General features: G+C 43.8%; 1 protein-coding gene across 2 annotated transcripts in view; it reads right to left on the reverse strand.

Moving 5' to 3' along the window:
- Nucleotides 1-258: 258 nt before the first annotated feature.
- The window catches only part of IPO9 (importin 9), a 38,466-nt gene continuing 11,157 nt past the window's right edge, over nucleotides 259-27,567 (reverse strand). The window contains exons 4-24 of one of the 2 annotated variants that reach the window (XM_085083076.1): nucleotides 26,498-26,699; nucleotides 25,969-26,057; nucleotides 25,606-25,692; nucleotides 23,810-23,929; nucleotides 20,175-20,275; nucleotides 18,562-18,620; nucleotides 17,902-18,053; nucleotides 16,752-16,850; nucleotides 16,516-16,622; nucleotides 15,122-15,261; nucleotides 13,318-13,477; nucleotides 12,092-12,318; nucleotides 11,738-11,886; nucleotides 10,754-10,882; nucleotides 9,241-9,516; nucleotides 7,502-7,668; nucleotides 5,384-5,517; nucleotides 3,771-3,890; nucleotides 2,803-2,904; nucleotides 1,943-2,019; nucleotides 259-1,326 (exon numbers count right to left, since the gene is read on the reverse strand). In XM_085083076.1, the coding sequence (XP_084939202.1) occupies nucleotides 1,216-1,326; nucleotides 1,943-2,019; nucleotides 2,803-2,904; nucleotides 3,771-3,890; nucleotides 5,384-5,517; nucleotides 7,502-7,668; nucleotides 9,241-9,516; nucleotides 10,754-10,882; nucleotides 11,738-11,886; nucleotides 12,092-12,318; nucleotides 13,318-13,477; nucleotides 15,122-15,261; nucleotides 16,516-16,622; nucleotides 16,752-16,850; nucleotides 17,902-18,053; nucleotides 18,562-18,620; nucleotides 20,175-20,275; nucleotides 23,810-23,929; nucleotides 25,606-25,692; nucleotides 25,969-26,057; nucleotides 26,498-26,699 (2,808 nt within the window). In that variant the 3' untranslated portion in view covers nucleotides 259-1,215. Of the gene's footprint in view, nucleotides 1,327-1,942; nucleotides 2,020-2,802; nucleotides 2,905-3,770; nucleotides 3,891-5,383; nucleotides 5,518-7,501; nucleotides 7,669-9,240; nucleotides 9,517-10,753; nucleotides 10,883-11,737; nucleotides 11,887-12,091; nucleotides 12,319-13,317; nucleotides 13,478-15,121; nucleotides 15,262-16,515; nucleotides 16,623-16,751; nucleotides 16,851-17,901; nucleotides 18,054-18,561; nucleotides 18,621-20,174; nucleotides 20,276-23,809; nucleotides 23,930-24,259; nucleotides 24,356-25,605; nucleotides 25,693-25,968; nucleotides 26,058-26,497; nucleotides 26,700-27,567 lie in introns of those variants that run through there. The other variant, XM_085083077.1, reaches the window with a different exon arrangement.

Here is a 27,567-nt window from a genome sequence, read left to right on the forward strand (position 1 = left end):
GATACAACATTGAAGCAAATTATTCCACAAAGGAACAGCAAGTGCCTTTCTTCAAAGGAAACTCTATAATGGCTCAGCTTGTTGCTTTACACACAGCACAAGACTCCCTTTCTGTCCAGGTGATTCCCATGAAACACCCAAACATCCTCCAGCAGCACATAGAGAACGTGTCCTAAGGAGAAACATGTCTTTAAAAAGTGACTTCAGGAAACAAGTGCAAGTTCCTTTTAAATCTGTTTTATAAGAAGGATACCAATGTACATTTTAATAGTTTTATTTTCATTTCCCCCAAAAGGGAACCAAAGGCAGAGAGGTGTTGTGAGATACATCACACTGTTCTCATGGGGAAATCAGTTTGCAAATGTTATTTTACCACTCTATAAAAATACACACAGGAGTGTGAAAAAAGCAAAGGAGTTCAGAGTGGCTGTCATGGAGCAAATATGTTAAATACAATCAGTTCTTTTTCCCCCCTAAAAACTGTGGCTCCTTGTGTTCCAGAAAACCAGTCTTTCATAGCCACATGCCACAGGAACAGAAATTTAAGTGGTGGCTTCCTCTGAGCATGTGCACACACACAAGTGTTAGTGAAGAACTGCTCCCATGGGAGATGTGAGTGACAGAGCCCCATCCACACTAGGAAAGAAGATATGCACTCAGGTTTATTGTCTCAGCTTCCCCTCCAAACTCCTGTGAATTGGCTTCATCCCATCCAGGCAGGTCTGAAAAGAGTCTGTGGTTCTATAAAAGAAGTCACATTGAAGGATCAAGATATTTACCCTGTGTTACGTAAGGAGGAACAACAGCCAAGAGGAACAACCTTCCCACTTCTCAAGCAATCTGTGAGTGACCCAGTTCCTTTCTCTGTCCGACTGTGCTGTGGGAAACTCAGTTAAGTGCCTCTTCACAGGTAGAGACAGTTTCCTTTTAAAAATATTAAGGACACATTATTTTTATCTTTAAGAACTTCCTGGAAAGTTACTGTGGAAAATGAAAGTGCTCCCGTGGTGAGACCAATGTGCAATGTTCTTGCTGCTTTCTCAGGATTCCTTCCCTTAGCAGATGCGTGTTAAGATGAGGCTCAATACGAGGCCATCGTCTACCTGGACCAGGCAGGCAGACACTGGAAAATGTTTTACGTTCAATCATAAAACGTGGAATTAGCCAAAAATAACCTATTGTTCAGATATGGTGGGTGTGGTCTCTGGAGTGGGTCTATATCCCGATGGCTTGCAGCACTCGCTTCTCGTTGTCGTTGAGGTGGTCAGAGAACATGGCATAGCAGGGCTGCTGTGCAAACTGGCACAGGAAGTCGGTGAGATAGGCCTGGGAGGGACAGAAAAACCCCGTCAGCACCATTCTCCTGGGACATCCTGCTGCTTCCATGTGTCAGGAGAGATATCCCAACATGCACCAAGTAAGACCCCACGACTGAAGGGAACAGAAAGGAGTGATGCAGGAGGAGGAGTGGAATCAGAAGGAAGGGTTGGAGCAGAGAGAATAGGTAGGGAGCAGAAGGAAGGGCTAATCAACAGCTGCAGGTGGTGGGAAAAGCAGGAGCAAAGTGTAACACAAGCTGACTGGGTGGGAGTATCTCCAAGTGGAGTATGAAATTCTGTCATGTTCTCTCTCCAACCTACTCCTGACTTCTGCCAGTAGCTGTGAAACTCACGGGTAGAAAAGTCTCATTTCTTTCTGTTCAAAGTTTTGTTCATTCCCATTTCCAAGTCAGAGATATTAACCATAAAGAAAAATAGCTCCAGAAATTCTTGGGACACTCAGCCCTTTCCAAAGTAATTTCAATTAACTGAGTGCTTTCTGGATGACAACGAATAACTGGTGTTTCCAGTGCTTTAATATTTGTTAAAGTATAACAACGAAAAAATTAAAGTTCATAGAGAATGACAGCAATCTGATAACACCCCTCATTCTAGAGCATCACCTGGAGATCTATTTGGTAAAGAGGGTCCTTTAATGCATCTGGATCATCCTCTTCATCATCCTCATAGTAATCTTCATCTGTCAGAGGCAAATCAGCAGGTTTTAACATCAAACAGAGCAGAGTATCTCAGGAAGTTTTCTATTAGACTACTGAAACCCAAGGAACCAAAAGTAAATAGTTTCAGCACTGCTGGGGGAAAAAAATTGTATCCAGAATATTCACTCATTTAGGTCATGTGATAGAAACCACTGAACCCCAGAGTCAGGGTCAGTGGGGGCTTGAGGAACACGCAGGTGAACTGAGCACACACAGGACACTCACAGGCAGGTTTGAGAATTCTGTGCACCAGCATCTTCTGCCTTAATCCCATATGAGGGTGACTTTGCCAGTTCTGAGCTAATGTGAGCAGTGTGCCTCACTGTTTCCCTGCCAGGTTCTGCCTTCTGAGGCTACACGAAACTGAGAGACAATGCACCTGCTCATCCCTTTACGCAGCACTTGTTCTTCAAGGTCTCTCCATAAACAAGCCCACCCATCCCTAGGTCATGTCGATGTCACATCTACACCTTTGAGCAGCAATTTTCCCTTTAGAAGAAATGCCTGCAGGAACCTCCCAGCAATATGAAGCCTGTGCAGCATGGGAACTCCCAGGTGATGTTATTTTATAATGCAGCAATTTAAAACCCACGTTACTCAAAGCCACGGCCCTCTCTACAAGGTCCTTATTCATAATGCCAGAGCAGAATTCCTTCCCCATGCCTGCAGCCTTTGTTTTGCTGCTGGCAAGGAAAGGAGACTTTGACTAGGATGTCACCTACTTGATTATTGCTTTGAGTAAGGACTTTCGAGCTGTTACTCACCATACTTGTTTGTGGAAAGAATATCTGATAAGAACTGTCCTGCTAAACCTTCATCTTCATCCTCATCTTCTTCCTGATCTTCCCACATATCATTTGAATCATCTGTTTAGAAAAAATAATTGTAGAAATAATCCAAATCCAAGAGGTCCAGTCTGTGAACACTCTAGAGGAGACTGAAATTTGTAGGCAAACACATCCCTGCATGTGTGGGTGGATGAAGGGAAAGCCCTGCAAACTTCCTTACCCTTTTGGAATGATTCCACAACTGGAGCCAAGCAAAAGGCAACAACAAGAACAGACACTTGAAGTAGGAAGACAAGCAAACCAGATGTACCATGAAAGGATAATTTCATTGGCACATAGTCAGATACCATCTTCCAAACTAGCCAAAAATAATTTTCAGGTCTAAGGATACACAACACTGACTGATCTTATTCTCCCATTTTATTTGTTTTTACCTGGAAGAGACTGGTAGCATGTAAAATACAGCACAGGGAAGGAAGAGCTGTTGTGCTGATGATGAACTGTACAACAAAATGAGATCTGGAGAGGGACTTTGGACAAAGAGGAATGGCTTCCAACTGCCAGAGGGCAGGGTTAGATGGGATACTGGGAAGAAATCCTTCCCTGTGAGGCTGGTCAGGCCCTGGCACAGGGTGCCCAGAGAAGCTGTGGCTGCCCCTGGATCCCTGGAAGTGTCCAAGGCCAGGCTGGATGGAGCTTGGAGCACCCTGGGATAGTGGACCATGGCAGGAGGTGGAACAGGATGGGCTTTGAAGTCCCTTCCAACCCAAACCAGTCTGGGATTCTGTGATTCTATGAGCTTGTCCTCTGGATCACTATTCAAGCCTTTGTAGTTACAGATACATGATTTACTGTCACAAAGTTCTTATACCATAAATGCTTCTCAAGAGAAGACCAAGTAGATTTAAACCATGCAAAGAGAAAAAGCAAACCCAGTATTTTACCTTGGCTCCAATCTGCAGTTGTCTGTCTAGATGCATTTGCTTCCATTGCATTAGAGAGTTCATTTATTATTAATTTTAAGATTTTTACTAACAAAGGAATGTTTGTCCAGCGCTCAGGATCTGCAAGAGAAAAAAATACATATATTCAGACTGCTTTTAATTAAGTTATAAAACAGGCCCTTTTTTGTTGGGGTGGGGTTTTTTTTGTTAGGGAGGTTGGGAGGGAAAAACAACTGACATAAAACCCCCAAACCTTCTTTCCATATACCTTTAGACCTACATCCCCAAAGATCTCAAAGCAATATCAACCTTGCATATTCGGAGTGAAAGGCGGGCAGGGGGAAGATCTTCACAGCTGAATAAATGTGTGACTCTACTGCAGGCTGCTTAATGGAGTAATCTGGAGTCAACCTTTCTTTCCCGAAGTACATTGCACATCCACCAATGCTTTCATGTAAACAAGCAGTGCAGTACTCCCAGGCGTGCCTCTGCCCTTTCTGAGGCACTGTAAACTCCAACTTTTCTGCACTAGTGTTCCTGCAGGGCCTAACTATTCCACGGGGACAGCTGGACAGTGTATTTGCCCTTAAGTACAGAAGTAAAGATCCTATCAAATAATCTGGGAGCATAAGTTTTACCTCTTACTGATGCTAGTATTAATCTTTGTTTAACTCAAATGCTGGCAGTTGCCATTCTTCTGTCTGACCAGACATCAGACTTTGTTGGTTTGGTTTTTTTAAGCCAAGAATAATTAGGTAGCAAGTGATTTGTGACCAACACTTACCTCTTAAACTCCCTAGTGTTTGCCCCTATTCATCTCCTTAGTCCTTCACTGCATCATTCCCAACCCCAAGTCCACGGCAGCTGAAGGCTCAAGGAGCACTGACTGCCTGGACAGGCTCCCACTTGGGATCTGCACAGCCACCACATCCCATCCCACCACTGGTCACACATGAGCTCTAGCACAGCATGTGGCAGGACCAAGGTCTGACTGATGGCTGAGGACAGCAGCCCCCAAGCATCCTCCCTCTGGAGCTCACTCCTCAGGGAAAAACTGCCCAGTGCTCTGCTCTCCCTGATTTAAAAGATTAATCTCAACAGCAATCTCCAGTCAAAGACTTTGGGTTCAACCTATTAAAAATTAGACAAGTTTTATGCAGGGAACTAGCCAAGCTTTCCTTAAAAGCAATCTCTAACTTCTTGAATTATTGCTGTTTGTGAAAGTGTCTCATTGAAACAAAGACACCCCTTTATTTTAAATCTCTGCATGCACTAAACACACTTCCCTCTCAGAGAAGCTGCCAGGCATCAGGAATTATCAATTCTGTCTCATGATGCAAAATAGCAGTGAAGAACTCCCCATCCCATAATCACCCCATCCAGTTATATTAAATCAGATATCAGGAATCTTCCAAATCAGTCTTTGGCAGAATTAAGGTAAATAACAGGTATATTAAGTACATCATATATGGATTAGCTCTAAAAACCAACATGCACCTTCTGAAGACACTGTCTTCCATAGCTCTGTGTGATCTGCCAGACCTATTTAAGGCCTTTCATTGTATCTACTTTAAGAAGGCAACTCTGTTAAATCCAGCAAAATGATTACTTACTTTTGGCTGACTTGGATCGTGTCCGAATTCCCTCATCCATATTAAATATTTCTTCTCCCTTCACCCTAATGTCCTGAAGTCTCTTGTCATCTGTGTTGATGCCATACTGCAGGAGTTTGCACAATGCTACAGAGCTGGGAGCAGAGAATAGGAAAATTACAGATGGGAATTTCCCTGAACTGTCTGGCTTTCATAGCTGCCTTCTAACAGGGAACACATCCCAGAGCAGACACCCAGATGCCCTTTCTTCTACATCTTTGCCAAAAACAAGCATTACAGAATTTTCCCATGTCTCCTGCTTTATGTCAGCATCCAAAACTGGACTCAGCTCCTGACCTGCACACCAAGCTGGGAACTGGCCAAGCTTTGGATTAAGCACCACCAACAGTACAGACATCCACACATACATTAAGGGTTTCTCCAGTTCAGAAGGGCCACCAGGTTAAACACACCCCTGCAGCACCATGTGCACACGAAGATGGAATTAAAGAGGAAAACAGTGGCAAGAAAGCAGTGATTTGGCTGACCTGCAGCCACTATCTGCTCTTGTTCTTCAGCCTCAGTGCCCATTTTCACTTCTGGTCCTTTGCGGCTCTGGAACACTCAGACCTTTCCACTTGCTACTCTCCTTTACATCTTCTTTCCATCTCTGCTGCTCAGATTTCTACTCCACACTTTCAAACCTTCTCCAGTTCTGGGCTGTTCTCAAGCACATTGAGGAATATGCTGACTACAAGCCAAGGCTGATAATCTATGCTGGGCACCCCCAAACCTCTCTCTATCCTGGCTCCGCAAATCTCATACTGAAGTTTCAGAGCTCCATGGAACTGAACTCTTTTTGTGCTTTCAGTTCTTGCCCTCTCTCCCCCCCACACTATGGCTCTGACTTCTGCTAGTTTGCACCCAGGTCTTACCTGCCCACCCCAAGCTGCCCAAAGTTTTCCTGTCCTTTCACCAAGACCTTCAGCCTGCCGTCAGTGGATGGGGACTGTGCACACAGAAGATGTTAGCTGTCTTTAGGGTCCTTCTACTAACCCTGAACAAGAGGCTCCTCAGAGGAGGCCCTGTTTTTCCTCAGGACACAGAAACACCAAGCATTTTTGCTATACTATGTTACTGATGCATGGTGTCACCACAAGCAATCAAATCCAAGTGTTTAATACAGTATGGAACCCTGTTGCATCACCTATACACAATAGCTCTGATCTTGGACAACACAACTCTAAACAATCAGCTTTAACCTTGTTTTCCCAGTCAGCCTTGGCTTTTCACTGTGCCATAAGTCTCAGGGGATCCTGCAGACAGGCCTGCACTGTTAAAATGGGACAAACCGCCAGGCTTAGGGATGACACCAACGAAGTGTGAACAAAAAGAGCACTAGGTACCCAAATCTGCCGCTTGTCCTTCAAGATTATTCATGAACCTGCTTTTCTCATTATTTATTTCACAGGCTATTTGACTGCCCATAACAATAACATAGCAACACACACTATGAAGTGAGTTACAGCTGGTGAGATGCCTAAGAGTGGTCTGTGAGACTTCATCCTTCCTGAAAAACCAAATACAGTAGCTGTGACAAGATTTACATGAATACAGAGCATTCCATGCTTTGGAATACAGCACTCAGCCTCCACCAGAACACAAACATGCTCCTATAGCAAAAGGGAGAGAAAACTGTTGCAAATGATTTCTTGATTGACCTTCAACAGATCAATAAAACAAGAAGAAATCACCAGATTCTCTTAGGAAACCCTCTACAACATCCTGGAACTCTAAAGTAGTCTACAAAGAAAATTCCATGTGTGGAAGCTCTTCTCATCCCATCCACAGAAGGTCAATCCCAAAAGCAGCCCCGTGTTTGCAAGAGACACCTCCTTCCCCCTCATGTCTCTCTGCTCCAGCACAGGAGCATCAGCAGCAGGAGGAGCACTGATGAGGAAGATCAGAGCTTGCTCCAGTTACCACAGCTCTCCTGAGCAGAACTGACAGTGCAGGGAGCAGCAATTCTGCCCAATGCTGGCACACACTGCTCCCATGTGAGCCAGCTCCCCTTCCCTACAGCCAGCACTGAATGGCAATGGGATGGGGGCAGCTAACAGCTATATCTGTGGATCCCACCTGACTTTGCCTTCATACTGCCCGTAGAAGAGGTGCTGCCGGCTCATCCACTCGGCCATCACAAACTCCAAGGCAGGCTTGCCAGTGGGGCCGGGCAGGCTACACAGGAATTCCAGGAGTGGCTCCAGTTGTGAGTGAACCAAGTGAGCAAACACCATGATCAGGGACTGCAGGAGGAGAAAGGCAATGTTAGCTGTACATAATTTAATACCTGGAAATGTTCTATCAAATATTTAAGGAACTGGATTCCCTGCAGGAGTGAAGGCTGTGCTAACCAACCCCAGGAGGAAGGGAAAGTACAACCAGCTGCAAAACACTGTGCTACAAGTGCAGGCAATAAACACCATCACATCATCACTCAGTAGCACCTTCCCAATTCTTAATGTATTTTGAACGTGATTTTAGGGAAAGAACTGCAACTTTTGAAAACATTTCATTACAAGATGCAGTTTTACAGTCTGACTACTAAAGACCAGGGGCAGAACTCATTTGCTGTGTACATCTAAAAGTCATTCTCCCAGACTGAGGGCATCTCTGCAGCCTTCCTCAGGGAAAAGCTGCCCATCTCCACAGGCCCATCTTCCATGCTAATACAGGGAAGAGATCCAGCATTGCAATAGGCTTGGCTACAAGGGCTGCATGGGACTGCTTCAGATTTAAACTTCCATATCTTTTAAATCCAAAACCAAGCAAAGTAAGAGCCATTCCAAACAGTTAACAATCATCAGTGTATCCAAGAGTAAAAAATCCTAAAGCAGGTGAGATCTGCTGACATTGGAATGGCCGTTGTGGCATCATGTGCTGGCTTGAAAAATGCACATTCAAAAATCAGAGCAATAAGATAAGATGGTTATAGCAGAGTGAAGCTCAGCTGAGTGCTGCACTGGGGGCAGAGATGGGATCTTGCTCAGCAGTGCCAGCAAAACGTCTTCCCCCAGCTGCTACCGAGGAACCAGGGCAGCCAGCACGAGCTGTTTTATATTGAGGGCACAGACAAAAAAGACAGGAGAGAGAATGAAGACCACTGGGAAAAAAAATCACTCCAGAAAACTGTGTCACTACAAGTAGGTCAAGGCTAGAAGAGATGGTGATGCTCTTGATCTGGTCTCTCATCTGACTCAGGCCAACTACACCTCCCATCTACCAAAAGCTGACCTTGTCAGCTGACCTTGTCTCAAGTCCCAGGAATTTATCCTTGGAATACAGAACAGATCCACTCAAAAAGACATGCTGTCTTTGCTATAGCATTCCTACTGAGGCAACTTCCATGCCTCCAAAGAAGGCTTGCAAATACAAGGGCATGAGGTGAAGGGCAGTGAAGGTGCTTTACAGCTTACCCACAAGAACTTTGCTTACCCTGTAATCCAAAACCAAAAAGTTTCGGACCAGAGGGAACAGAATGGAGCTGTGTCACAGGAGGGTTAGGCTGGGTATTAGGAAAAGGTTCTTCTCCCTGATGGTGGTCAGGGAATGGTCACAGCCCTAAGGCTGCCAGAGCTCCAGGAGTGTTTGAACAGAGTGGGACTGAGTTGGACTCAATGATTCTTTTGGGTCTCTTCTAACTCAGGAGATTGCATGATTCTCTGATCAGAGTAGGCATTTTCCTGACTACTTCAAGAGGATACACAGACCCTCCAATTGCACGAGCCATAAATAATCAGGCACAGAATGAAAGAAAATTATGACAATTTCTTCTCCTGGTGCTTCTCCTCACTCTCCTGGGTGCCCAGCCTGCTCACCTGCATCACACTGAGTGTCTCCGCTTGCTGCATTTTACTCAGGATCGCTCTCAGAATCTGGTCCAGATTCTCTCCCAGCTCACTCCCGGCTTTCGAAATTAAAGTGGAGACCAGCCTGCCCACGAAGGCAGCAGTGAACTCTGAGGTCCGTGGGTCCAGGAGTTGGCTCACCACCTGCATCACATACCAGAGCCCATTGTGGCCCTGCTCGTCGTGCCACTGCGCGATCTGCTCCAGCGCCACCGACACGTAGGCACGCAGGCACTCACCGCCGTTCTGCAGAGACAAGCAGTGGGTTAAGCGAATGGGCAGGCACAGGGAGATGTCCCCTTCCACTGCCCCAAAATCACTCTGAACCAAGATAAAAATGAGGGGAAAACTGGTGGCACCTGTTAAAGATTTACAAATAACTTCTACAGACTTCACCTCACTATCAAATACACAACTCCTTGCTGCCCAGTCAGCAGCAAGCAAGATAATTAATAAATACAACAACAACCTGAAGCAGCTGCAATTTTGTGCCAGTCTTGGTACCCAAAGAAATTCAAAGAGGTTCTAGCAAGCGTGAGATGAAGACAGAGAAGTGTGGCCTGAACAAAACACAGCTCAGCTGCAGTCCTTTTGAATTCTTCTTAGCACAAAGATCCAGCAAAGCAATCAATGTGCAGGTCTACAATCTCTCCTTGCTGGCCTCTAGCCTATTTTTACTGGTCTGTTGTTTAGGGAAAGACCATGGTCTGTATTCACATGGCAAAGGGTAGCTGCCACTATGGAACTCCTTACACATGGAATGAAACCAGCCTTGTAATTCATATGGCAGCTAGGACCTGGAATGAAAAGGCTCCCTGCACTTCTAGCCTCTGATGCTTTTTCCTTCTTGCTTAAATACTCCAAAGACATCAGGACATAGTCAAGCCTGCCAGCAAGCACAGTACTGATGCTGGAGATGATTCCCTGCCTTCCCTCCATCCCACACCTGGCTCAGTCAAAAAGAAGTTTGCTTTCTCCTTCCCTCTAAAGGAGTATAGCAGAAAGCTGCTGAAGGAGGAGAGGGAGGGCTAGGAGGGCTTTTTCTGCCCTGTGCCTGTGCATGTTCCTGAATATAGCCCCTACCATTCCCAGGTGTGATAAATGTTATTGTGGAGGAAGAAAAGCACTACAGGTTCGTTTGGTTGTTTGGGGTTTTTTTATTGGGTTTTTTGTTGGGCTTTGGTTGGTTGGTTTTTTAACATGCTCCAGTGCACTAAAATAGGAAAAACATCCAGTCTGATGCCTTACTCGCAGTAGTTCTCCACATTCAGGAATGATCAGGAAAAGTCACTGCAAGCCCTGAACAACAATACTTTCATGGCAAAATGGATGTGGCAGAGGCTCTTGGGTGGGTGCTGATAGACCAACTGGCAAGCACAGCCTGGGCTCCCTCAAAGGCTGTGCCACCTCTTTTGGACTGGCACAGCCCCACAATCCTCCCCCTCCCCACAGTGTTACCTGCCTCACCTCCCCACAGGGATACCTGCATAGTAGCATTGTCATCTGTGTTCAGGCTGCACTGTGCCACTGCAGGGAATGCCTGGCAGATGAGGAGCTGGGACAGAGGGGGTTTTGTATTCCTCACAACTGTGGTCAGTATATCAATAGAAGTCTGAAAAGAAAGCACAAACTGTCATAGCAGCAGCCACAGAACATGAAGGCAGCACTACACTCCCCTGCTGCAAACATCAAAGGTGATGTTTGAACTACGGTGATGTGGCCACTGCTGCAATCACACCCTGAACTTACAGTCTAGAATACTTTTTAAATTTGAGGACCCTGGATTCACACACCCAAGCACCACTGGTGTGAGCTATAGAAGCTCCCAAGACAGTTCCAACATTAAAAGCAGTATCACCACTCAAAAACAGGGAACAGATGCATGCTAATCAGAACAGCCAGAGAACTGCTCTAGCTGACTTGCTCCATTTTGGATATACTGATTTAAATTTATTTTAATTATCCATAAGCAATTGTTACAGTCATACCAATTAACAGATTATATGCATATTGATATGGATGTTTATGGGTTTAATTCCATACAACCACTCTACACAGTCAATGCTTCATCTTTTATTAGGGCACCTGTATAATTTATCTCCAATTTATACATATGTGATGGATAAATCAGAAAAAACCTTAGGAAGAAGTGCAAGGAACAGTTGTGTAGTCTGCTGTGAGAGGAGACTGTTCCTGCTGAAAGATGGCAATGTCACAGCGAAATGACTGGGGATATGCTGTGGAGACTGGAAGAAGGCCAGATGAACAGTTTAAAGCAAACTTTTGGAAGCCTCTTCCTACACCTGCACTATGCCTTTTCTCTACAGCAAAACGTTCCCCAATGACTGAAGCCATTGCTCCAAAGCATGTCCACAGCAGCCCTTCTGCCCCTGGCAGAGCAGCCACCATGTGTGTTATAGAACAGGGAACACCTCCAGCCCTGGGCATGACCCACTGAAGCACTTACTGCACACAGCCCTGCAGGGATCTTGTCAGCTGGGGCCTGCATGATGCTGACAAGGGTTGGGATCAGCCTCATCTGCATTGGACCCTGGCAGGCTTCTATTTGAGCTAGCTCCTTAAAAATATCCTGGGCAAGAGAAGCAACAACGGGATCTGCAGAGAGAAAGCACCATTTACTAAAACACACACACATCTCTCAATTTGTGCCACCACCATTTTGGCTGGGCAAAGCAGCAAGTTTCCCCTCTACCTTTACCACAGGAATCAATGTTTATTCAATGACCATTGATTAAGTTTTCAGCAGCAGGACACAACAGCTAAACCAGCTGTCCTTTGGGAATATAAGTGGAATGCGTACCGTTACTGTACTTGAGGAATATTGCAATGGTGAAGGGACAGATCTTGTTCTCCATGCTGGCTGTAAATGCTGGGTCCACTGTGCACACAATGCACAGTGTCTCCATCACCAGGTTCAGCACCTCGGAGCTGAACTGAGTTGCCAAGTGGATCAGACCATCCAGAATGCTGGGAAGGAAAGGCTGCAACACGTGGGTGCTCTCGGAGATCTTCAGCTGGTCACAGTAACTACACAAGAAATTTGTGGTACAAAAATACATTCCTAATATATTGAAGTAATATATATTTCATTTTAAATAGTACATTAGGGGTCATTTCATCCTATCCATTCTTATTCCTTAAGTTCACTCCTCTAGGGCTTCTCTCCTTCGGTTCACTACTGCTTGACCTCTCAGCAGCTCAGCAGGAATGAGGAGGAAAGCTCTCACCAGAAATCTTCCCTCCTCATTCCACCCCTAATGTTCACAAAAGCAGAGTTGAGCTGAGTGATGTCAGAAGTTTCTACTGCCCCTCAGTGACAGATCTCTCCTAAGAACTGCCCATTGATGGAGAAAAGGAAAGAAGTCCAGGACAGACAATGCTTACAATCTGTTTTGTTACCATGTTCCACAAGTGGGCTGGGGGATGATAAAGCCATTTCAGAAATAACTAAGTCATGAGTCTCTGACTTTATTCATTAACATTTCAGTGCAAATAAGAGACAAAGTGTTGTTTAGAAGAACAGAGTGGGGAAAAGTCAGGTTTTTGCAGATTTTTGTGACAGATTTTTTGATTTTACACTAATGTTCATTTTTTACTTTAGAATCAGTACAGCAGAGCTTCCTTCTGACAAAAATGGGGTAAGAAGATCAAACCCCAAACAATCCTTATTGCTGTGATTGGCTCCATAGGCCTGTATGATGTCAGTCACCTTTATGACCAAACAGGAGTAATCTGGGTTTCATCCTTGTGCTTTCCAGCACTAGTGGAGCACTAGGTGCTGCTCCTCCCTGTGATCACATCAATCACAACACTTTACTGTAGCCAATCTCAAATCTCAATTCCATATTGCTCATTAGAGTTTTTCATTTTTGAACCTGTTTGCTTACACTTTTTAAGTTGACACCTATTTCATTCAAAGCAAAACCTCCCACAGCCCAAACAGAAATGTTACTTTAACAAACCAGTTTATCAGTGTGATTTACACCCCTCTCCCTGGGGCTGTGGAATAGCCCAGAGTTTGCTTACCCCCAGATGGCTCTGACTGCAGAGATCCTGACAGAGGGGGGCTGCGTTTCATGCAATCCACTGACAGTGGCTTGCAGAAACTGCTGGATGAGCTCTGGAGACATGGCCACAGTGAAACGGCTGGCAGCCCACAGGGCCCGGCCCAGGAGAAAAGGAGACACTGCAGGAAAACAAAAAACCTCAGTGGCTTCAGAATAAGCTTTATGAGTTTAAAATCACAGCTGTTTCCATCCATTATTTAAAATCTTGTCATCTCAATAGGAAAACAATGAGATGTGACACACAAGACAAATATGCAGGCATACAAAGAATTTTTGTTCATAGGCAGAATCTAGTTTATTTTCTTAGTTATTTCAAAGAATAACTTCTCATTTATTAAAAAACTTCCTCCCTTCAATATTTACACTTGAATTTGTTCATCACTGAACAAAAGCAAAGACAGAGAACAGAGGCTTTTCCAGTAATTCTCATTCATCCAGCTCAATATTCTGTCCCCAACTGCAGTAAACAGCAGCATCTTAGGGAGAAGAATTAGAATAACAGAGCTCATACCCAGGGACCTTCCATAGATTACATTTCTAATTTCCAGCCATCATCTTGCAGTTACAGAACAGAATTCTATGGTTCACCAGCACCACAGAAGCACTGGATACTTATCCACTCACCTGCTTGAACTCACCACGGTCTGATATATCTTTATCACACTTAACCCTGCTACCTTTTCAGGCTACGAATCTCCTTACCTATCTAGGCTGGCCTCAAAGTGATGATGCTCTCTGTTCCTCAGCATCTTTACTGCCATTATTTATGCTCCTGCAAGTACTAATTTTAAGATGAGGACATAAAACACTCTGTGCAAGACGTACAGCAAGAGAAGAGCTTTGTTTTTTAAGTCAGTATCATAAAACACAACATTTCTTTGTCTGTACCATTACTGACCGTTAAACGGATATCCTTAAGAGAGCCATCAACATTCTGACTCCAGGAGCCCTCCTGGAGCACAATAGTTCATTTACAACCCAATGCCACAGATGTAAATGTATGTAAATATATGTAAATTGCTGAGGTTGGTTTCTTACATGCATTGCATACTATGCATTTTGCACACTAGTTCTTCACTCAAAATTAACACAAAGAAAAGAAAAAAACCTTCTTTGTAATGGGCTAAATAGGCATTTTTTTGATGAAGGCAGTCATGAATAAGTTTTTTCTGCATTGACACAACTCAATGTGGACTCAATGATGCTCACATTGCCTTAAACTTCTAAAATTTTAATTTGCAAGGACTTTTGAGGTCTGACCTTCAACAGCTCATTTGACTTTGTTGCACATTGATGTAAGATAACACAGAGAGCAAAATCCTTCTGAGTTCCCAATAACAGAATTCCATTTAGCCAGGAGCGTTATTTGAATTCATGTGGTAAAACTACTGTCAGCCTCAGCATAAAACAAATGGGATGATATGGTGCTGCAGGAATTCTGAAGGCGGTTGAACACTGCTGGTGACTTTCCCAGGAACAGACACAAGACAACAGAACAACTATTTTCCACCCAGATCCCCAAGCCCTACAGGCTCAAGCATCCAGCCAATAATGAGATCCAGATGAAAGCACAGTCCCACATATAAAGGACTTACACTAGAACTGTGGGAACACTAAATCACAAGATTTAGTTTTTTCACATGAGCAAGGTGCACAACTGCATTTCCCAACGCCTCATGCACACATCAAGTTGACTGATTCATCAGAGATTCACAGTGTCTGTCACCCAGCAATTATGCCCAGGGATGTAGGGTGCCACATACCTGAAAGGTTGAGGTCTGCCAGGACCACATTTGTCAGGAAGCCATGCATATCAAAGTGTATTCTCCCATTCTTCACACTGTCTGTAATTATAGACTTGACTGAGCCCAGGGCCAGCATACAGGCTTCATGTATTTTCCACCTGCAAAAGAGTTCAGATGCCTTAAGATTTTTCCTTCATCATCACCTCAAGGAATAAATACATTTTCTGAAGTGAAGCTACAAGTAATTTTTTGATCTAATCTACCACAACTATTTCCTTGATCCCAAAGGAGAATTTAAAAATGCCCTCAAAGACATGAAGATTCACAAACTCTGCAAGATGGGGGCTTGGAACCTCCCTTGGGATAGGCATCATTCTCAGTCACTCCCTAGAATATTGGTGGAATAGCTGTTACTTGTACCAATTTTGTTCTCATAATAAAAACGAAATGAGTCTCTTCCATGAAAGCTTGTGTTCCAGCCATGCCTTCATTATTTATATGCAGAAGCACTGGGATACCCAGTACATTAAAGGTTTAAAAATGTCTCATTTTGCAGTAATATTTGTTAATTATGATGATATAGAACTATGTGCAAATACCACCTCTCTTTCATTTTATTTGTGAAGCCAAGAACCTACTTTACAACCTCTCACAGTTGAGGTAGATGGGTACTTAATGACTGATTTTGCAGCCATTCGGTTGCTGCTCACTTATCACAGGGACTACTCTGACACTAACATTCAAACTCATCACAAACACTGAACCAAGGCACTGTAAAACCACGAGAGAATCACTGTGGACCAGGTACTCCTACGAATGGAGTTTTCTTCTTCTATCATCAAAGAACATTAAAAACTGCAACTCTGCAGTTCTAAGATTGAACACATACATCTGCATAGAGCACCTATCTCTCCTCTTGACATCAAGTAAAAAAAAAATTATACATATAGATACATGTATTACCGAAATTTTTATCCCAATTAACTGGAAACAAAGCATTGCCAGTTTCTCTTCTGATTTTGCACAACTAATTATTTTTTCCCATGAGATGCTTTAAAAAATGTCAAGCACTGGAAGGAGGGAGCCTGGGCACAGATAGCTTGTCCTAGGAGCTGCCCAAAGTACTCCACGTGAGAATTTCATCATCTGCCTCAAGAACTGCTGTACTTCCTTTTGCGTCTTCTAATCAGAGCTCTCAATTCCATCCTTGCCTATCAGTAGCGTTGTCACAAATGAAATGTCATTAAATCATGGTGCACCCAGTGCTGCAGGTGAGCTCGACACCTGCCCAGCCCCATCCTCTCTGCCCCAATGCTGTCCCCTCCACCCCAGCCCCATCCCCTCCACTCCAGAGCCATCCTTTCTGCCCCAGCCCCATCCCCTCAGCCCCAGCTCCAGCCCCAGCCCCTCACCAGTGCTCAGCGCCGCTGTTTTTAGCCTGCTCAGCTTCCTGCAAATGCCTTGTAGCTGCTGCAGCCAGAGCAGTTGCACTCTCATTCTGGAAATCAGCAGCCACAGCCTGTGCAGAAGGAAATGGTAACACCCATTTGTATGTCAAGTTGGTCTTTTCTCTAAACGTCCTTCCTGAAGCCAGGTTTGATATTTGTTAATACTATTTCAGTATCTAAATGTGAAACACATTTCATACCAGCAACAGATCCTGTGCAGCAATTCTCACTGTGTAGGAAAATGTATCATCATCTTCATCCTCCACAAACTGCTGTGGATTTGCAGTCCAAACTTTTATCTAAAGGAGACAAAAAGAATAGGGCAGCTGAGAGTTCAGGACACCATGGATAAAAGGCAGCTTTGCTGTTCCCAGCAACCTATTTTGAAAAACTACTTTCAGAATTTTTCTCTGACATAAGAAGCCTTCATTCTCAACAGATTTTTCTTCTATTGCATTGGAAAACCTTTGAAAAGAAGAAACTCTCTTTGTTCTTTGTTCTGAGCTCATCTTGCTCTTCTGCCCCTCATTTGAGATCAGAGTTTGACAGAACTAATGACTGACCTGGAATCAATGCTACACAGCTTTATTTTTAGGTGAGGAATGAGAGAAGCAGATAAATCTTTTAACAGAGTTCTTGTTTTTATGCATGTCTACCTAAACTAAAAGATGACGGCTGTCAGGCTTGGGAGGCCATGAGCCACGTAGAATTTCAGTACAAATTACTTCACCCTACTAGCACAACACTTTCACTTGCACAGAAACCTATTTAGCCCTTTCAGCATGGTAACCCTCATTTTAACAGCACAATACCTCATGGAAGAATGAAGGAAGAACGCCTGAAAGAGCTGGGGCTGTTCAGCCTGGAGGAGATTGCAGGGAGACCTTATAATTGCTTTAAAAATGAAGCCCTTTTACCAGGGCCCGAGGACAAGGGGCAACAATTTTAAACTGACAGAGGGTAGGTTTAGATTACAGAAGAAATTCCTTACTAAGAGGGTGCTGAGACACTGGATATGTTGCCCAGAAAAGTTGTGAAAGTCCCATCTCTGGAAGTGTCCAAGGCCAGGCTGGATGGGGCTTGGAGCAACCTGGGATAGTGGAAGGTGTCCCTGCCCACAGCAGGGGGTGGAACAAGATGGGCTTTCAAGTCCCTTCTGACCCAAACCCTTCTGTGACCCGTGATACACTGTCCACCTTGCACCATTTTGGAACCTCTAAGTGCTGCCACAGCAAAATGATGGAACAGCCTGTTAGATTACAGCAGCTTCCACACACTGAAACTCTTCCCAGGACACTTGGTCTAAAACTGTCATTTCCTTTGTTTCCTACACAACACAAACATGCTCACCTGCTCCTCTGTGATCTGCATGTAAAGGAGGATGTAATAGATCAGCTCTGGCAGAGCCTTCTTCACTGTGCTCTTGAATTTGTTGTTTTCCAACAAGGCATGAACAAATTCAAATATGCTGAACACCAGATTTTCAAAGCCCAAAACTTCACCTGAACAAAGTGGAAAAACCAAAAAAAAAACATTACTGAATATGTCAACATACAAAAAAGGTACAAATGGATGTGAAAATAATTACAATTTTTTAGCTTGTTTGAGCAGATATTTATTCATTCTCTCGGACTAGCAAGTGCAGCAGCAGCCCCAGGAGGATTTCTGACCTCATCACTTTCTGCTCATCACTTTCTGCTCTCTTCCCAAAACACACCTCTCATTAAAATTTATAAAGCTCAACCTAAAACCTGTTCAATTTTCTTTTGTCTCACAACTTTTACCTCAACATTGTTGCAGAACTCACCCTTGAACCATTAGAAAACTGAAATTGTGCAGCTTCATTGATCACAATCACAAGTAATTTGCAAAGAAGTGATGGGCACCATTCCAACACTGTAAATGCACCTTTAGCACAATCTCCCACAGTGTTTCAGTCACTGTTTTGACAGCAGTATTTAGGTAACTCCATTCCTCTCCAAAAACCAGAAGTGAAGTGCAAGTTCTTACCATCAGAATCCACAGGATCCTCCACCTCTTCTGTGTAATTTACTTCTGTTCTCACATAAGTGGATGTAGTTAAGGAAATGCTTTTTCTAAAGAACAGCATCTATTTTGAAATTAATCCCTTCCTGTCTTAAAATTCCTGAAAACTAGGGAAGGTTTCCTTCTTCAAAACCCCTTTGATTTCACATAGAGTAGACTCTGCTTCACAGAGAAAACAAGCCCCAGGAGCTCCTGGCTTTGTGCATTGCCCAAGTTCAAAGACACTTTCCACAGACCACTCACACATCACTTCAGCACATCCTTCATATAATTTGATTAACTTAGATTAAAACCCACCAAGGTAACCCAAAACGTCATTCATGTTAACTTTGAAAGAACAGAACTCCTCAGACTCACTCTTTCCAGGGGATGTGAGCCAATTGCTCATGGCTGCCCAGGGGTGCAGAGCCACCCTGTGCTCCCACGTCCTACCTTAGATTGGCTCTGCTCCCTACCAAGCCTTTCCACAAGCTCCAACCTTGGGAAATGGCAGAAAACTAACCTGGGGTAAAAAGGAAAGAGTTTTCTTTGGGTATGGTAAACTGAAGGTCCAACAAGTAGCAGAGCAAACACAAGACTCTGCCCTTTTGCAAACAAAAGTCCATTTTGTCAGCTCGGGTGCTGTGGCTAGCACAGGTCTTTCCCATGAGAATTCCTTTTGTGTTTTATAAATAAAGATAAAGTTTGGATGTTATTAAAAACAGTGTCCCAAGATCTGGACGGTGCAGGCCTGGCCAATCAGGCCTAGGGGGAGGTTTCTGACTGACCAATCTGGGTGACCTTTGAAAACTCTACATATATGATGAAATCAAAACAATAAAGGTTTTTCCTTCTTGCCACTGAGAACTGGCTTCTTTACTCTGCTAGCGGCTCAACAGTGACAGGGTACTAGCAGGACTTGTAGCAGGAGTAAGGACAGGAGAGGAAGAAATACACCATCAAAAATCCAACAAACAGCTGCTTGCACTTTTAATTGATTCACAAAATGTTTTGGGTTGGAAAGGATCTTAAAGACCAACTAATTTCAATCCCCCTGCCATGGGCAGGAACACCTTCTACTATATTTGAACAGGTGTCTGAAAAAACAGTATGAAGAGATTAGAGTTGTCAGTTTTCAAGTACTGGGCAATGCACCCACAGACCACTCTGACACAGCTGGATATGCAGTGGAGCAATGACTGAAAATTCAAATGACAAATCAATTTCAGCTTCTGCAGCAAGTGCAATCAGCCACTGATTCTACTGCAGCAAGGGGTACTGCTGGTTCTCCTTCTCCTTAAGTCTTTACACTGCGACCAGAACCTTTTTAAGAAGATAATTTTTTACCACAACAATGCTTAGCTTGGAGAACTGCCGTTCTACAGCCACTGTAACATGGGCACATGCATCAGTCTGCATACATTTTAAGCCAACCGAAACTTGATGGAGCCTTCTGAAGTAACAGAAATATCCTGTTTTGTCTGGCAGCACAAAGCACTCCTACATATTGTGCTCCTCCAGCAGTCAGGTCATTACTGGGTATGAGACTGAGCTTGTCTTATTTGATTCCAGTTAAACCCATTCACTACCAAGGATATAAAGCAGCACTTTCCGTAAGGGTGTTCCAGACAATGGGCAGGATCTGCTGCATCGATGAAATCATGTGCTTTGGGTAGTTTTTCACAAGTGCTGTCACAGCCTGAAACCAAAAAGAGTATCAGTCAGAAGTGAAACTGGGAAAGCCATCAACACACTCAAATCACAGGCTGCTGTTTCATTAATAACTGAGATAATCTGAAGTCCTCCTCTCACCAAGGTCTCCTCTCACTTCTGACCACACAGTCCCCTCTCTTGCTCAAACACTGACCAACACAACTCTCTTGGTGTTTCCTCTTTTGCAGAGAAGCAAAGGGATAATACAAGATGTGTCACTCTGGAGCGAAGACAATGCCATAATCTGGTGGGGTAAGGCAAAGACTCCAACCCAAAGCACACCACTGCGCAGCACTGTCTGGATGCAATTATCCTGGAAGCCGTCATGTCCCAGAAAATGAACTCTAATGTCATGTAAAACCAGACCAGTGCCCATTTCCCACACTTCTACTCATGCAAGCAACACATCCGTTGCACACCCAGGGAGTAGCTGCAGAAGCAAACACCCACCCAGATCAATTCCCTTCCCATTTTGGCTGCAGACACTGGTGGTTGTGCCAGCCCAGCACAGGGGCTGCTCTGGGAGCAGCTTAGCAGCTCCACAGGGGATTGTGCCTGGACTTTCATGAAGCTGATCACCCTGATTTAGGGGAGCCCTTCCACTGATAATTGCCAAAAGCCTTTTGGGATCCTTCAGTAGTGAGAGAGCTCTCACTCCTCCATCTCCTCCCCAGGGGCACAGCTACAGCTGTGTTACACTTGTTACAGAACAGCCCCTCACAAACTGCCTGACTGCTTGCTGCTCCCAGACACACAGGTGTCGGTTTGTTTGTATTTACCCATACAAACCACTCTGTGCAGTTTGTTTGTTTGTAGCACTGAGTACATTATTAGAAATTAAAAAATAGTAATTCACTTTCCAGTAAAACAACAGCAATCTAATATCAGTATTAGAGATGAGCAGGCATCAGGGATAACCCAGATGTGTGGGCTTGGGAACGAGTCTGGCAGGTGCTAAAAGGAAGCATTACAGAAAAGACCTGCTGAAGTCTCTGGAAAAAAAATATTATGCAGCTGCTGGCAAAGGATGCTAACCTGATCTTCAGGACTGCCACAAACTCAACACCCTGCCTAGGGTCACAGGAGCATCTAAACAGACTTGTTTGGTATGCCCCTGCTTATGAACCCGATGTAAATGTTTCTAAGCTCCATGCCTAGCCAAATTTGCAGGGAGCACTGCTGAAGTGCTAAGAGAGTTCTTAATTTCAATAGTTCTGCAACTGTAACAATAGAAGACTGTATTTGCAAGGTCACCACAATCCTGCAGTGCAAGTCATTAAAAAACAGAGCACTCTCCTGTCAGATGTATTTCAACCCCTGGCCCCTCATTCTGCCAATTCCCATTGCTTGTCTGAACTCAAAGAACTGCTTCACAGATCCTCTGCCAATCCCCAAGTATTGCTCTACCACCTATTAATCCTTCAAGAAAGCCCTCATCTTTCACTCTTCAGAGCAAAGGCACGCAAAGGCTCAAAGTCACTCTATCAAAGCCTTTTACTGCTTCTCTTCCTATCTGCATCTTTAAACAGAGAAGGAATCCCCAAATTTTTGGATAAAAAGCTTAAAATACACACCAGAGAGCCCACTAAAGCTGACTGTCAGTCAGAATTCAGCAGGGGCAGGTGAAGTACCTTGTTCATAAACTTGGGAAATTTGCCGCAAGACACAGATATCACCTCATCTTCCATCCAAGAAAAAAGAAGGTATGATTAATTTTCTTTTTCTAGCTAGTTATTTGTTCCAACATCAGGAAAAACATAAGCACACCTTCTCTGACCCAAAGGTGTCAAACAGCTTCTAAGTACAAATGAAGAAGCACAACAGCAAGGCTGTAAGATGCTTTAGATTGTTGGTTAATTGGCGTTCCTGACATATTACTGCACATTAAGTACACCATATTTGTATTCCATTGTTGTGAAATTTGCCTTAAATCTGTCATCTGTCACGTTTAATCATTGTGTTTCTCTCAACACAATGTGATATGTTTCAACACTGGAATTGGGACTAAAGAATTGCACAGTTGCAGCTCATTCCTCCTTAGAGACACCAGTTTAATTCATGGTGAACTATCAAACACAACAATAAATTACTCCATAGGTATTTCCTTCTAGTCCTCACAGTTGATGATATTTTTGTTGTGGCCAAACCTCCCATCTCCTTCAAGGATTAAAGGCCCTGATTTCCTGCTGTAACTACTTATAAACTTGTGATTATACTGGGAACAACTTGGGACACATTAACCATCAGTAGGTTTCCATGATGTGATCCAAACTATTCACTCCCCTAACCAGGATAACTGTCCCAGGGGATCAGGCGGATGTGCACACTGCAACACCATTCCTTAAAGCTTCTGACACTGTCCTGCAGAACATTGTGACATGGACAGCACAACAGTTTAGGTCAGGGCTGCCTCTGATTTCCATCAAGAACTCCAGCAACCTTGGAGCACAAAGCTCTCAAGCGACAGGGAAGGAAAAAAAAAAGATCTTCCTGTCATTTGCTGCATAGCACTTCATTAGAGAAAAAAAGATGGGATTGAGTTTGCATCTGGTTGAAAATGTGCTATAAAAAGGTCTCAATTCCCTCTTCCATTGCATCAGCTTTTCAAGGGGTTCCTGTAATGATCTCATCTGTAGAGATGGTTTAAAGAATCCCCTAAGGTTTCTTAGTTCTGCATTACAATGACTATAAAATCCACTTCTCTGGAAGTGAAGGCAATTCATGGCTCTTTCACCTGAATCCCTTTTCCCTTAGAAAATTGCTATCATTAGCGTAGAAACCCTAAGTGACAAAACTGTCTTATGTCAACAGCTAGAACGCTCATCTCGTCACAAAGAGCCTCCTACAAACGACTTGTCAGCAGCAGATCTCCTGAATTTACTGTTTAAATCCACACTGATTCTCTGCTGCCATTCATGCCACCCAACACGGAGCAGTGTATTCAGATCCAAATCCTCTTGTGTTGCACCATCCTCACAGAGGCCAAAAGCAGAGGCCCTCACACAGCTAAGGGGCAGAGCAAGAACATGGAGACATTTCCTCAGAGACTTTCCCAGCCCGTCACATTGTTCAAGAACCTCCTGGTGGGACCAGTGCTGACACAGCCATGCAAACAGCCCAGTGCCAGCAAGTACTTAGGTAAATAACAGAAAAGGCTTCACTGCAGCAGAATTTTGCAGCACCTTTAGAAAAGACTGGTATTTAACAACAGATTATGGTGTCCAAGACACATACAGGATATCTTAGATCTGCAAATGACAAACACAGATGGTCCTATGGACTGGATTCCTGTGGATCAATTTTTACAGACAGATGCCCATGGATCTCATCACAGGTATCTTCAGTACAGGTAAACAATTTATTTCATTGTTGATGGTGCTGGGAGCCAAAAACCTTCACTGTTCATACCATGAGCAATACTGGGAGATGTGCCACACTCTCGAGTTTCTGTTTTCCAGCACATCTGAGTGTGTGTGGATATACAATTCTTTCTTCACTTAATCAGCCCTAAGTGACTCACCTTTAAAACTTCCATCTTAAACCCACTGTCCGATGTTGGTCCATCAGGCATCTGCAGGGCCTGGACAAAGGCTTCTGTGAACTGCTGCACCACAGGAAAAATGAGGACCTTGGCTGCACCCTGGTTACAGACAATGTAAGCAGAGGTGAATACCAGATATAGAAACCCCACATCTGCCAGGTAAAGCAGAAGCAACAGCAATTGCATTTTTCTAGTACAAAATGGAAGATGGACTCATTGCAGCTGCAGAATATCATGAAGTCACGTGAAAGTTGTTTCAGACATCACTTGGGCTCTCTCCTTGTGTTAAGAACTATGCTCAGCTGAATCCCATTCTTCAAAACCCCACAGCTCAGGCTGCCACAAAACACACACATCTAACTCAACACTGAAGAGTCTCAAGAGAGATGCAGACAATCCAGCCCAGAGAGCCCCAGGAGCAGTGCTCACCCTGCTAGAGAGGCACTTCATTTGATGAGCTGAATCCTGTCCTGCACTCCACCACCCCCAGGCTACAAAACACACCTGGGGTGACTCCATCACACACACAATTACCCCAAACCCTGCAGCTGGCATTTATCTCCCTGCAGAGCCTCCATCCCCCAAACCAAACAAGCTGAGTATCAACAGCTGGCCTGAAGATTAACAGGATGATTCTTCCTAGGAAAATGCAGCAAGTATTTTTCCAGATGTCAAAGCACTCCATGAGCAGTTCTTGGCAGAGCAAGTAATACTGGACCAAAATCATTTTATTGTGATTATTCCTCGTAACTCCATAGCCAGGACAGCAAAGTCCTGTGTTTAAATCAAATAGTAAATGTCATTTATAAAAAGATTCCCTTTATAATTTTTTTTAAGTAAAATTTCAATAGAAAAAGTTTAATATTCAATGTAATACTTTCAGCCCTCTTCCAGAACAAGAGTGGGGAGCTACTACTATCTGTTGGATACTGGTACCAGCTGCATGATACAGTGCATGAATAACCTTGTAATGGCAGTACAGATCCAGTGCAATTACCAGAACTTTCCAAAAGTCTGCACTGGATTGCTCCCTGTGCAAACAGGGAGGGAGGAGTATATTCAGCCACACAGCAGCAACCAGCCACTAGATTGAAAGTCACCCTTCCCTATCCTCCCACCCCAAAAAGTTAAAAATAACCATTTATTGTTTAGGAGTGCCAGAAAAACCACCTGTCGAAGACCATTTAAAATGCAGATGTGCTCAGTTAGAGCCAGACAGGAGATTCATGTATAAAGCTGCTTAACTGCAGTGTTTGTTTCTCAACAGCTACTCTTCCAAAACTGGGGTGGGTTTGGCTTCCCCACCCCTTCAGGAACACCAGGCCAAGGCACCTCCTGAAGCACAGGGTGAAGCTCCAGTGCCTGGAACCAAAGCCTCGCCCAAGGGCCCCACGTTAGCCAGGTGGCCAAGACCTGGAGGTTATCAGGACACACAGTTCACCTGGAGACTGGAAGCTAAGCTAGGGTTTTCCAAACAAAGGGATGATACTCCATCTCCTCCCCATGCTGACTACCCCCTTCCCTGAGCTGTTACAAGCATGTCTGTTGATAAGCCATAAATTAACCTTAATTATAGAAACCAAGCCCCAGTTATCAAGGCATGCAGGTAAAGCAGGGAGTCAGCCACTTTACATGTACTAAATTACAGCCTCTCTCCCCGAATTGCAGCTGACACAGTACATAATTTTCCAACGTTCCATTTCCATATTAACAATTATTTAGAACCTCACTCAGTTTGAATTCAAAGCATCTTGTATGTCAAGTTAAACTCTTGCCTTTTCCAACTCCTCCATGTTACAGATCATGTGGGCACACGTGGTAAATATCTCCACAGCACGCGACCTCGTGCGAATCCCATACACCTAGAGAAAAGTTAAAACATCAGGAACACTAGATTCTTTTTATACAAGGTATTTCCTTTAATTGTCTTTTAATTGTTTAGCTTTATTCTCGTATTTTATCACTGGCTTCAGCTTTTCTGTTGAAACATTAACTGCCATCAACTATCACATCATCAAGAAAATTCTTTAAGTCTAACTCATACTGCAGTATGACTTAACCATTATATCCGGAGTTTCTGTTCCAAGAAACATTCCCACTAATTTCATTCAATACCAATCTCACTGTGAAGATCATACCTCTGCCATTGTGAAAATTTTGTACATCTCTGGAAGAATGACTGGAGCTACAAGTGGCATCTGTATGTCTGTCACTTCTCGGGTAAATTCTAAGAAATGGAAAAAGAAGCGAAGTTCTTGTAAGAAATCCAATTTGTAGGCAACAGCAACAATAGAACCATCGGGAAACACTAAGAGTATTGGAAACATGTTGATTTGTACTTTACTAGAACAGGGTCATCTGATCTACCCAAGGCAATCCTCAAAGGCGAGGAGAAAAATATCACACTAAAGCTGCAGGTATCTGGAAAACAGGGTGTTACAATCAAAGTCCCTGCTGAGCTCTAACCTGCAGCACAGCACCTCATTCCCCAGCTCTCATGACACCTGCTGAGCACATGATTCCACAGCCAGCAACTGGCATGAGGCCCAGGGGAAGAGAGGAATAAAATTCCAATTTCTTCAACATGGATGAAACGTAACAGAATAGCGGCACAAGGAAAAACCTAAACAGCTTCCTCCAGCAGCCTTGGCCCGCCCTGGCACCCACCTGTGAGCACTCTCATGGCTCCATGCACTGCATTGACATCGCCGCTGACCAGCATCTCCATGAGGAGGTTGAAGAGCTCGGGCCAGGCCTCTGGCCAGTCCCAGTGGGCGATGGCTGACACGGCGTAGGCAACACTTGAGCGCACCTTGCTGATGGACTCCCTCAGCCCATTGGGCAGCAGCTCCCTAATGGCAACTTTTGCCTGTAGAGAACAACAGTATTTAGAACAGATCCACTGCCATAACATAATCTAGTTTAAAAATTTAGACCTATGACTATATCCTGATATTGATTCAATATTGGTTTTACAAAATGAACATCCCGGAAATAAAAACTCCTTTGTACACTACACCCCATAATTTTTTAGGGAAAACTGCATAATATGTTTTAACATTACATCTTCTCACACACAGCATCAGACAAGCACAGAGCAAATAGCTCACAGCTGCAACTACACAGGATGTACAGATCTACATGGAAGACATCCAGAGTTAGCCGAGATAAATCCCAGCTCCAGTGTCAGGGACTATGTTTGCTTACTTTGGAAGATTTCAGTAAACAAGAACAGCCACCCAGCCCTGAAGGGACAGGAAAAAATAAAAGCCACTTCTGGGACACAATTCAAGCAATTATCTCTGGATGGAATGAATTATACTCTAGATATGAAAGATGCTTCAGTCAACAGTCAGACTGGAAAGTACTGGAATCTCTGGCCATCTTAGCTGTTAAATATTCCTGCTGAACAGATTCTTAATGAAAACCCAGCAGCTTTAAACTAAAATTCATCATGGGAAAATAACCTTTAAGTCCCAAGATGCATAACAAAAGACTTAGCAAATCTCCAAAAAAGCACTATGAGAATTGGTATTTGTGAAAGTTAGAAAGTAGATTTTCTTCTAGTCTTGCTCTGAGAGCAGCAGAAGCATTATGGCTGATCTTTCCCTACAGGAAGCAGACCAAGTGTTGTTTTAAGCAACTGAAAACAGATTTTTGAAGCGGAAAATGCAAAAAAACCTTAACTGAAGCCATTAATCCTCAAAATCACAAGAGCACTGATATTTCTTTAGCTG

Source organism: Lichenostomus cassidix, chromosome 26 (assembly GCF_008360975.1).
Source record: "Lichenostomus cassidix isolate B80296 chromosome 26, HeHo_3.0, whole genome shotgun sequence".
Lineage (NCBI taxonomy): Eukaryota > Metazoa > Chordata > Aves > Passeriformes > Meliphagidae > Lichenostomus > Lichenostomus cassidix.